General features: G+C 42.2%; 1 protein-coding gene across 1 annotated transcript; it reads right to left on the bottom strand.

Moving 5' to 3' along the window:
• Window positions 1-372: 372 nt before the first annotated feature.
• Window positions 373-2,898, bottom strand: LOC145495596 (uncharacterized). Its single transcript, XM_081475228.1, has 2 exons — window positions 2,885-2,898; window positions 373-2,004 (listed from the first exon to the last, which is right to left on the bottom strand). Exon 2 carries the CDS (start codon window positions 1,949-1,951, stop codon window positions 1,019-1,021), a length of 933 nt encoding a protein of 310 aa, XP_081331354.1. The 5' UTR covers window positions 1,952-2,004; window positions 2,885-2,898; the 3' UTR covers window positions 373-1,018.
• Between the last annotated feature and the right edge of the window lie 9,567 nt (window positions 2,899-12,465).

The raw sequence follows: 12,465 nt of genomic DNA, 5'->3' as shown, positions 1-12,465 counted from the left end.
TCCTTGCAGTGCCAGTCTCTTATCAATCAAACCAGTGATGAGAATTACGGCCATCATTAACTGGAAGATATTGTCTTAATCTACCAACAAATTCTCAAAACTCTGATGTCAAGAAAAATAAAGGACAGCAAAGGAGAATTAACAGTTTGAACATGGTACTGAAAATGATGAAGGATAGGAAGTCTGTTAAAATATAAATATACTCCTTTACAAGGCTGGAAAAAACCTAAATTCAAGCTTGCCCTTTTCACAATCAGTTGTCAAATTTTGCTTGTCCTGCGAAGTCTTGATTTACTTATTTTATTTAGTTGGAGGATGGCTTACATGGGTCCTTGCCTATTGGGCAAGTGAGAATGAAAAGTAACTTGGTTTTTCATGGGGGGGAGGGGCGGTTGGTACCTTTGGGTCGCAGAATCAATTGAGCATGTCCCCCCAATGTTACAATTTGAGAAGTGTAACCTGCAATCTAGCCTCCACTATTGGTCATCTCTCATACATTTACTCTTATTTTAACCCCTCCACAACGCCAATGGCCCTGACTCCTGAAATAAACTTTCGACAATGGCTAATTAATTAACGACTGACGAACAGTGTATATGTTATTGTAAAAGGTCACCAAACTTGATTTGTGCAGCACGTCGTTGGTTTCTATTTCTGCTTGAATATTGTCTCATTGATAAATTTTGATCATCGTTGTTATTTATACGCTACAGTGAGCATTTTTAAAAAAAATAAGAATGTTGCACCTCCTAAAACCAAAATTTGGTGTCACATTGACGTCTTCCTCCCTTTAACGGCCACAACGGCACTGGTGTAGCTGTTAAAGGATAACGTATTTTTATAACTATTTCAGCTACAAAAAAAATACTAACTTGTAATTACATTGAGGTACCTGACTAGAGTGTTTGCCTCTTTATTCTACCATAATATTTACCATTTTTTTCAATTATTTTAATTTTGTTTTTCTTTCTCTAAATCCGCCCCTGAGCATGGCACAAACGCTTGCATTGTAGTCTACTTAAGAGACCGTCGGCGTGCAGTTAGTGAGTGTTTTGATTTTATCTATAAAAATAAACTTCATCATAACCAAATTGAACTTGCTATCAATTCCTTGTCGATGAAGTTTAAACGGATGAATGAAGTAATACTCGTTATGTGGAAAGTAAAGATGCCAGAAAAACCTGCTATCACTCACCCGAGGATCCCCTGTATCTCCTGGAATGTAGTATCCAGGAAGACGTCTAATGTTCTCATTTTGTTCTAAAAGGCGATATATTGTTGGCACAGTGATTTCAAGGAATACTTTTTGTTTATAAAACGTTTCTGAAAGAGTTGAAAACGATGTGGCGTGCTTCTGGGGAACGTATAAGAGGTCCGAGCGACCGCCAAAGCATAGCCGTGTTCCATTACCATTCTTCACAAGAGTATTTAAAAGCTGTTCTCCGTTAAGTTTCTCCTCCTTTAAGCTCATTTTCGCCACATCTTCTAAAGCTCTTCGGCAGTTGCTCAGGCCGTACTGAGAATTCCACCATGACCAGGCGTTGCTTGCAGGTCCGTTTGCTGGACTGGACATGATATTGTATGATTCCCAGATCTTCTCCCGGTCAAAATCCGGGAAGCTCCAATATTTCAGTATGACGTCATCGCTGATGTAAAAATAGCCCTGATAACCCGGATGTTGCCGTATTGCTCTGCCAAGACACTCGTAACCCAGAAAACCTTGAATGATATCGACCGTGAGAATGTCTGGGCTCGCTGCTTTGTCAGGCGGACCGCAGAATAACAGGTTAGGGAAGGCAGGTTTATACAGAGCAACCAGGTGAGGTATACTGTCGTACAATGGATAATTGTAGACAATAACAAGCAAGATGTCTTTGAAGGCGTCTTTTAAACAAGGCTTGGAATCTTCTTTGTTAGGCTGATGGCTGTTGTTTAGTAGGCCTGTATTCATGATTCGGTTATTGGGAGGTACGTTCACAGGAGTACGTCTTGAAAAATTGAAGCCTTAAGATGAAGTATGAAAAGAAAGAGGAACATAATTGTAAATGTACATGAAAAAAAATAAAAGTTCAAGGCCCACAGTTTTAGCTAAAACTGTGGGCCCCAAATAGTTATGTCACGCTTAAAATATGTCACACCCTAATAATATTTTTACGCCTGTTTCCTAGACGCATTACCGAGCGGTTTGTATACGCAAATCCGTAGGTGTCGTTTTTTGCGAAATGCAGAATTGTATCTAGGTATATATATAGGTATACTTGATTGTATTGTTAAACTCCCTGAAGAAGTGTGCGCTAGTCACACGAAACGCGTAGGAGAAAATAAACAAGTTTTACAACTCAAGTAGTTCGCAGACGTGCTGCTCACTGGTTTTACTTTTATTTTTCTTGACTTCATCACTAGCTATCGACCGGATAGTGTAGAGGACGTTGAGGGCTAATTAAGCTATGATACGTGTACACAACGTTAATTTGTACTGTAGGATAGAAGCTAATAGAAGATTAAATATAATATATTAATTAAAAATACACACTCCCAGACTAACTATAGAACTAAACTAGTTGGTCGGCCAACATTTACTAATTAACAATTATTCCACGAGCTCGTATTGGATATTAGATGCCATTAAAATCTGGATTATTGGATAATGTAATTCAGGAGTTTTCATTGGCTTAGCCATCATGGTATATTATGAAGCAATAAACCACCCTTTCTATTTGTTTACAGGCACAATAAAGCCACGCGGGATGTTTGGAGAACACGAAAAAAGCTTGCAAATCACGAGCCCTTAGGCTCGTGGTTTACAAGCTTTTTGAGTGGCAAAGTAGCTAGCAAAGTTCAAGTGTTAATTCAACAAATTTCTTCTAAATTATGTCAACCTTACCTGAATACAATATTAGTATGACGATGGCGATTATGCAAGCAACATACAGCTGATATCGACTTGACGAATTCTTCTGTCGGGAAAGCAATACAACATTAACCCTTCAGGTTTCAATCTCTGTTTATCAATTCCCAGATTGCTTAAAATGTGGAAATTTCTGAGGGCATTATCTTAGAGAGCCTTTTGTCTTTTTGGATTTAAAATTTATACGACCGTTTTTCTTTCATTACTGTGAAATTCAGAAAACCGTGAACATTTGGATTTGATTCCAAAAGGTTAATTGTGTACTGAACCAATCACAATAAAGTTCAGGACGCGCGAGAAAACCTCAGATCAAAACCATAACCAATTGTCGTTGGTGTTTGCGGTTTAGTTTTCTTAATTGTCTTTTTCCTTCGCTAAACAATATTATTCCTTAAATATTTCTGGTATTTACGGTTTTCTGAATTTGACAGTAATAATACAATATTTTTATAGACTTTATACAACAGTTACTGTAGGTCCGCAAGAAAATGCGCAGTATGAACGATTTGAATGTAAATTTCACAGCTTTAAAAATTGATATCCAACGTTACGAAATCCTGTGTTTGAAATTTGTAGTTTTGCTAGGTCCTTCCCTGAATGACTTCATTGGGTCAGGGCTTCAGATGTATGACAACACAGGATGTTCATTATATCCTCAAATTTGGAGACAACTGAGAATTCCCAAGTGTATTGACTGCATTTTTGGGTAGATTATTGATAGTTAAAAAATTTGCACGAGCAAAAGTGACAGCTCTACTGGGAACGGAGAACGGGGGACGGGGAACGGGGAACAGGAAACGGAGAACAGGAAACGGGGAAACGGGGAAACGGGGAAACGGGGAAACGGGGAAACGGGGAAACGGGGAAACGGGGAAACGGGAAACGAAGAGCGGTGAACGGTGAACGGGCAACGGGCAACGGAGAACGGGCAACGGGCAACAGGCAACGGGCAACGGGAAACGGGAAGCGGGAAACGAAGAATGGGAAACGAAGAACGGGGACGGGGAACGGGGAAAAGGAAACGGGGAACGAGGAACGAGGAACGAGGAACGAGGAACGAGGAACGAGGAACGAGGAACGAGGAACGAGGAACGAGGAACGAGGAACGAGGAACGGGGAACGGGGAACGGGGAACGCGAACGGAAAACGGGGAACCGGGAACGGAGAACGGAGAACGGAAAACGAGGAACGGGCAACAGGCAACGGGCAACGGAGAACAGGCAACGGGCAACGGAGAATTGGGAACGGGGAAAGGAGAACGAGGAACGTGGAACGGGGGACGGAGAACGGAGAACGGGGAACGGGGAACGGGGAACAGAGAACGGGAAACGGGAGTCTGGGAATTCAAAACTGAGAATTCAGAATGGAACACAAACGAAAGAAAAGGGAACAATTTGGGGAAATGTCAGGAAGTGGGCCTCGTGGATCCACAGCTACTTTGACAATGTTATGACGAAATTCATCATCAATAACAGGACAGACGCAACCCTCCCCAGAGGCCGCGCTCCTTTTGGTCAGCACCAATAATCGCCACCTCTGGGCTTCCTCTGGGCGACCCTCTGGGCTGGTCCAATACCGGAAGTCCGCGATTCATGGCCTTTTTGTCAAATCTGACACATCTGATAGGCTGAGAATACGAAATGAAAACTTTGCGCCTGTTCAGAAAATCGGGTCGCGATTCTTGGGGCTGACCAAAAGGAGCCCGGTCTCTAGGGTGTCAATGTCTGATCACGTGAATTAGTTAGTTATGCCTTGAGGCATTCTTTGGAGGCACCAGTTGATGTTGTGTCTACAACCTGAGCTTAATTCTAGGACATCCTGTGCAGTTGAAAACATATTACAGTATCAGACCCAAACTCGGCACATGGTGAAGTGTAGTTGCTCAGCACAGGTGGAGAATCCACAGCTCTAAACTCACAAGACTACATCAAAGGGGAGAACAAGCCGTCCCTAATTAATATAAGCAGGGTACAACGGCAGCTGACACGGGCTAAACTACTGCCAAAACTACACTTCCACAGACACCGATAAACAAGTCGTGCAAGGTTTACTGAACAAACTTGAAGACCTTCAACACCAGTGAAGTCTGCAATGGCAGTTTTCACCTGATCTAAACCGTCTCGTAAGTTGAACGAAAGAGACGAATTGAGCGACTCGGAGTCCCCTGATGTTGAAGACTCCGTTCATGGGGAAATGGCGGGAAATTCGTGTGAGATTTCCGAGGTCAATGACCTAATCTTTAAACCGCCGAGACTCCCAAATGTTCAAAGGCTGACGAGGATTAAGTTCTTGGCCAACTGTTCAAACTCTATGCATCCGATGTGAACAGTAAGCGAGCTAATAAAGTATTAGCCTCGCTCGTTGACAAGATGGTCAAAACGAGTTTATCTGAAGAGAAAACGAAAGAAAAACACGAAAAAGGCAGCAAACTTCGATCGGATCTGCGAAACATCAAACTGGTCTGTACAAGAGTATGATTCTTGTCATTAAAATCACAGATAAGCTGTCAACCCTGAACTCGAAACCTGCATCTGAGAGCAGTACAAAAAAAAAAAAAACATGTCTGCCTTTCTTCAGCTCTCACCAGGTCAATCTGCAGAGACGTGAGCTTATTAAACCGGATTTAAATGAACGATGTAGACTGCTATGCAGTTCACAAACTCCGGTAACCAAACTATTATTCAGAAAAAGATCAAGTTCCTGGCAACAAGTACATCATCATTTAGGTCTTTTTTTGGAAAGCTCATGGGCCTGGAAGAGACCAACTCCAGACCACAAAGGGAAAAGGACGCCAGATCCACAGTACTAACAGTAGTTAAACCTCAAGACCACCTTAATTGTCAGGTGAGTCTTTATGACATAGTTGACTATGAAAATAACACACCAATTGTGCCGTATGTTGCAGGTAGACTAAAACAGTGAAGAACTAACAAGGTTTAGAACGGCAGCCGACACTGCTTTTCAAAACAGACCTTTTTTATGCAATCGTATGCAGCAAAAAAATGTGTTGTTCTCTGAAACATACTCGTTTGATCGCAATCTGCTTTTTGACTTTATGTGCGTTGCGTGACTGTCGGCACGTAAAAAGTCAACACGTAAAAAGCACGTGAAGGTCGAACCGATTGAACCGCCATGTCTGGTCTCGAAATGTGAGTGAACGAAAATTGAAATGAAGAATACAAAAGCAAAAACCGACACAACGTAGAATGATTTTTTGAAGGTGTACTATATTTCGGCTGGTCAAACCAGCCTTCTTCAGGTACAATGGAAGATTTTACATTGGTGCGTGTTTTTATGTAGCCGATATTTACGTAATACCGGACTACGCAAAAGTAATTGATCGTGTAAATTGAAGATAAGCATACGGTAAAATAAAACAACATGATAAGAGAACATAATAAAAGAAAACAAATGGAAACAATTAATATGTTTCTTCGCGGATGTTCAGACCATTAGGATCAATTGTTCTGCCTTTTTGAATTAAAAAAGCTTCCCTGGCCGTACGGATAGAGTCTCGGTTAGAAACGATTTTTTCGATGGGGATTAATTGCATGTCGTTAGCAGTGTGGTTAGGAGAGGACAGGAAATGTTCGGCGGCTGTAGTAGGTTTAGATTTGTTGTTAGGGTTATCTATGGTACGGCGGTGTTCATTAAATCGGTCTTTTAATCGTCGTTTCGTCTCTCCTATGTATTGTAAATTACAGCGGTTACATTGAATCATGTAGATGAGGTTTTTAGTGTCACAGGTCAGGTTGGATTTTATGGCGCGCGTTTCCCCGGTAGAAAAGAAGGTATATGTAGTAAGTCCGTGAGAAATGTAGGAACAAGTAGCACAGTTTTTGCCACAACGGAAAGAACCAGAAGTTGTGTCGGTTTTTGCTTTTGTATTCTTCATTTTATATGTAAAGCCGATTAGATCACTATTGATCCAACGTATACCAGCAGGATCATCGTTCCGGCTGCTTGCTTAAACATTTTATAGAAAATTGAAAACTGGCGCGAAGGCCCCGCCACGAGGCAGATTTAATAATTAACTAATCCAAGCGGTATGAAAAAAAAAAAAAAAAGAAATAGAAGTGTTTGGTTTGAAACTTACTGTTTCCTGTAAGAAATATTCACTATTCCCGTTATAAGTTGGAACGCAAACATGGCTATCTCTATGTACTCTTTTTTTCTTTTTTTTTTTTTTCATAAAGTCAAAAGCAGATTGCGATCAAACGAGTATGTTTCAGAGAACAACACATTTTTTTGCTGCATACGATTGCATAAAAAAGGTCTGTTTTGAAAAGCAGTGTCGGCTGCCGTTCTAAACCTTGTTAGTTCTTCACTGTTTGACCGACGCGACAGCGATAAACCTGAGAAGTTAAATATTTGTGTTTCACCGTTCGATCGACGCGACAACATAAACCGGAGAAGATAAACATCTCGCCCCATTGTGGCCATAGAGCAATTCAGGTGATAACAATTGAGTTTTTAATTTCGAGGGGTCTGAGTTTTCGGGGTCTGTCAGAGGTTTCGGGGTCTGAGTTTTCGTGACACCCGTTTTTCCCGGCTTTCCCTAGACTACCTCCAAATTGTACGACCCCTTGCGAAGACTGGTGATGATCATATCGAAGAAAGCACCGAATATAATGAAGTAAGCACCGAATATAATGAAGTAAGCACCGAATATAATGAAGTAAGCACCGAATATAATGAAGTAAGCACCGAATATAATGAAGTAAGCACCGAACAAGGAAGTGCCGAATATAATGGCCTTTGTACCGAATATAAGGAAGAGAGCACCGAATATAAGGAAGAGGATCAGGGTTTGGAACGTTCTCCCCATCTCAGGCCCCCCATTTCAGACCCCCCATCTCAGACCCCCAATCTCAGGCCCCCCACCTCAGACCCTCCATCTCAGACCCCCCATCTCAGGCCCCAAGCCCCCCAACCTCAGACCCCCACCTCAGACCCCCCACCTCAGACCCCACGCTTTTCGCGTGAGACTACAATATCAGGCCCCGACAATGTCAGTTATTACGTTTTTCGCGCAAGACTACAATATCAGGCCCCGAACATGACACCTACAATCTCAGACCCCACGCTTTTCGTGTGAGACTACAATATCAGGCCCTGACAATGTCGGTTGTTACGTTTTTTGCGCAAGACTACAATATCAGGCCCCGAACATGACACCTACAATGTCAGACCCCACGCTTTTCGTGTGAGACTACAATATCAGGCCCCGACAATGTCTGTTGTTACGTTTTTGGCGCAAGACTACAATATCAGGCCCCAAACATGACACCTACAATCTCTGATCCCACGCTTTTCGTGTGAGACTACAATATCAGGCCCCGGCAATCTCGGTTACGTTTTTGGCGCAGGACTACAATATGAGGCCCCAAACATGACATCTACAATCTCAGACCCCACGCTTTTTGTGTGAGACTACAATGTCAGGCCCCGACAATGTCGGTTGTTACGTTTTTGGCGCAAGACTACAATATCAGGCCCCAAACATGACACCTACAATCTCTGACCCCACGCTTTTCGTGTGAGACTACAATATCAGGCCCCGGCAATCTCGGTTACGTTTTTGGCGCAGGACTACAATATGAGGCCCTGAACATGACATCTACAATCTCAGACCCCACGCTTTTTGTGTGAGACTACAATGTCAGGCCCCGACAATGTCGGTTGTTACGTTTTTGGCGCAAGACTACAATATCAGGCCCCAAACATGACACCTACAATCTCTGACCCCACACGTTTCGCGCGAGACTACAATATCAGGCCCCAAACATGACACCTACAATCTCAGACCCCACGCTTTTCGCGCGAGCTTACAATATCAGGCCCCGACAATGTCAGACCCCACGCTTTTCGCGCGAGACTACAATATCAGGCCTCAAACATGACACCTACAATCTCAGACCCCACGCTTTTCGTGTGAGACTACAATATCAGGCCCCGACAATCTAGTTTGTTACGTTTTTGGCGCAAGACTACAATATCAGGCCCCGAACATGACACCTACAATCTCAGACCCCACGCTTTTCGTGTGAGCTTACAATATCAGGCCCCGACAATGTCAGACCCCACGCTTTTCGCGCGAGACTACAATATCAAGCCCCAAACATGACACCTTCAATCGGATCCCCTACAATCTTAGACCCCACGCTTTTCGTGTGAGACTACAATATCAGGCCCCGACAATGTCGGTTGTTACGTTTTTGGCGCAAGACTACAATATCAGGCCCCAAACATGACACCTACAATCTCAGACCCCACGCTTTTCACGCGAGCTTACAATATCAGACCCCGACAATGTCTGACCCCACGCTTTTCGCGCAAGACTACAATATCAGGCCCCGAACAAGACACCTACAATCTTAGACCCCACGCTTTTCGTGCGCGAGTACAACAATAATCATAAACCCTCCAGCCTTCGCCAAAGATTCATTTTTTGGGCAATCTTTCAGCCGCGCACATTTATGAGCCGACATACCAGCCGCCTGAAGGGGTTTATTTACCAAATAACATGAAGACCATGAAGCATGGTACATCTGAGCCCACATCGCAGCGGGAACACTGTCAAGGTTGTCAACAAAAATGCAACGATTTCATTTCAATAATGGCATTGGTTGCAATAAATACATTCAAATAAGATGAAATGGATTTTCCGGTCCGGGGACACATAAGATTTTAGAGCGAACAAGACGCTTTCAAGTGAATTTACAATATCAGACTCCACGCTACAAGAGAAGACTTTCCGTGTGAGACTACAATATCAGGCCTCGATCATGACACATACGATATCTGACCTCGCGCCTTTCGCGTGACAGATCTTTTAACTTCTAAACTAATGGCAGCACTCTGCTTATTGTAGTTTCCTTCGCGTTACTTCTAGCTATCGAAGATTTGAGGGAGTTGTACAAAGAAACAAAGAAACAACAAACAACAACAAAATGCCATTACCGCGACTTCTTCGAGAAATAATGCTCGCCAGGGTGCGGCCGGATTTCCGAAAAGGAACAAGCGTTAATGACGCGTAAGATAATTTTTTTCAACTAAACTCCCCTTCCCTTTCCCCTCCCCCTCCCCCCAAAAAGGAGAAAACTTAACATACAGTAAAATGTTACTTTGGAATTATCTGGTCGATTACATTTTTAATACTAGCGTGACTGCCGTTGAAGGAAACACACGATTATTTACCATGACGCTTCAATGAGATACATACCATATGAGACCCCTCGCATTTCGTTCGAGACTACAATATCAGGCCTCCGAAAATGCGACCTACAATATCAGACCCCACGCTTTTCGCGCGAGACTACACTACAGCTGGTTTCCACATGACGTCACTAAAATTCGAACTACAAAACTAGTGATCAATTTTTTTTTTAATAATTTTTTTAAATAATACCAGTGAGCAGCGCTTCCGCAACAGATCTTGTCAACTTGCTTTATTTTCTCCGACCGGTTTCGTCTGATCAAACAGACTTCATCAGGGAGTTTGAACAAGATACATAAAGGAACTTATTTTATACCTATTCTTTAGAGTACAAATCACGTTCCGACTAGGGTGCGAACAGCAAAAAACACCTACAGAATTGCGGGCAGGATATAACTAAAAACCTGCGAATGTGCAATGCTTAATTTTGGGGCTCACGGATTTAATGTTAAATCCGTGAGCCCCAAAATTAAACATTGCACATTCGGAGGATTTTAGTCATATCCTGCACGCAATTTGTAGGTGTTTTTTGCTGTTCGCACCCTAGTCGGAACGTGATTTGTACTCTAAAGAATAGGTATAAAATAAGTTCCTTTATGTATCTTGTTCAAACTCCCTGATGAAGTCTGTATGATCAGACGAAACCGGTCGGAGAAAATAAAGCAAGTTGACAAAATCTGTTGCTGAAGTGCTGCTCACTAGTATTATTTTTTAAAAAAATTTAAAAAAAAAATTAAAAAAAAATTAAAAAATTATAAAAAAAGTTGGCAAAATCCGTCTAGAGCTACTGGAGACCTTCAACCAGACCCCGCCGCGTTGGACAAACAATCTGACGTTTGGCGAACGGAGAGGATTGCGTGAGCTCAAGGAAAACCCCACGGTTCGCGTCTTAGCCACAGACAGAAACCTCGGACCTGCTCTCGTATCCACAGACTGGGTAGAAAAAGAGACTCTTAAACACCTCAATGACACTAAATCGTATGCTAAAGTCACAAAAGATGACTGGACATTTAGACGTCAAAAGGTAATTGAGACCAGAGATAAACTTGTAAATAGTTACTCTAGATTTTTACCACCCAACTGTCTCAAGTTCCTCCGTAGCCTAGACGACAGTCCTAGGAGTTTCGATCCGGCTAAATTTTATATTATTCCTAAGATTCATAAGTCACCTATAGCTGGGAGGCCTATCGCGGCTTCTCACTCTTATATCACTAGGCCCATTAGTATTCTTGTTGACGAATTAGTCAAACCTAACATTGCCTACGGTTCTGCGTGACTCGGGTGAACTGATCCAATGTTTAGAGAAAGTTGAGCTACACGCAAATTGCCTTCTTGCTACGGCGGATGTGTCATCACTCTATCCAAACATTGACAGAAAGAAAGCAATTATTGCTCTTGACCTCTTGCTTAGAGAGGGCAAGGTAGCGCAAACACCTCTCTTGGTTCAGTTAACTCGTGTAATCTTTGAAAATAATTTCCTTAAATCTGAATTTAGTAGCGATATATGCCATCAAACGTTTGGTATCGCCATGGGTACTCCCTTCGCGGTTACAGCCGCAAACGCTTTTGTGTATTATCACGAGAGGGATATTATTGAATTGTATTCTCGAAATTTAACCCTCTACAAGCGTTTTATCGATGATATTTTTGTCATCTGGGAAGGCCCTCGGGAGACCCTCCTTGAATTTCTCAGTGCCATTAATACTAAGGATGAACGCATTAAGATAACTTACGAAATTAGCGATTCTAAGATTTCCTTTCTAGACTTGCTACTTTTCAAAGATTCTGTCAGAAACAAACTGCAATACTCTACTTTTCAGAAACCGCTTAACAAGTATTTATATATACCATATGAGTCATTTCACCCCGCTAGCAACAAAAAAGCTTTTATCAAAGGCGAGCTCATGCGTTACGCCAGAAATAGCTCGACTTTTCGCTCATTCGATGAGACACGTCAACTATTCTGGAAGCGCTTACGCCTTCGGGGCTATCCAGCTAGGTTTTTACTACCCGTTTTCAGGGAGATAAACTATAGTAACAGGAGTAAATGGTTCTCTAAGCCTGGTCGGTTATCTAGACATAGGACAGTGGTGTTCAAATCCACGTTTAACTGCAGTCATGTTGGAATCAAAAAAGTTATTCTTAAGCATTTACCGAACCTTAGTTCTATTGTTAGTTATAAATCTACCAATACGTTAGCACATTAATATATGCGAGTGTGGGAATTGCGTGACTACGTGAAACAATCGGATAATAACTTTTGAGACGGACATGATACCTATCTGTCAGCGAAGTCTGCTAATGAACAAAGGCATTTTGAGGTCAACAAAAATTGCAA

This window comes from Orbicella franksi, chromosome 8, assembly GCF_964199315.1.
Source record: "Orbicella franksi chromosome 8, jaOrbFran1.1, whole genome shotgun sequence".
Classification (NCBI taxonomy): Eukaryota; Metazoa; Cnidaria; class Anthozoa; order Scleractinia; family Merulinidae; genus Orbicella; species Orbicella franksi.
Note: the sequence above shows the minus strand (reverse complement) of the source record. Positions and strands in the feature narration are given on the sequence as shown.

Coding starts and splice junctions, on each gene's coding strand:
- LOC145495596 (XM_081475228.1), bottom strand. CDS start 1,951: ATGAATACAGGCCTACTAAACAACAGCCATCAGCCTAACAAAGAAGAT.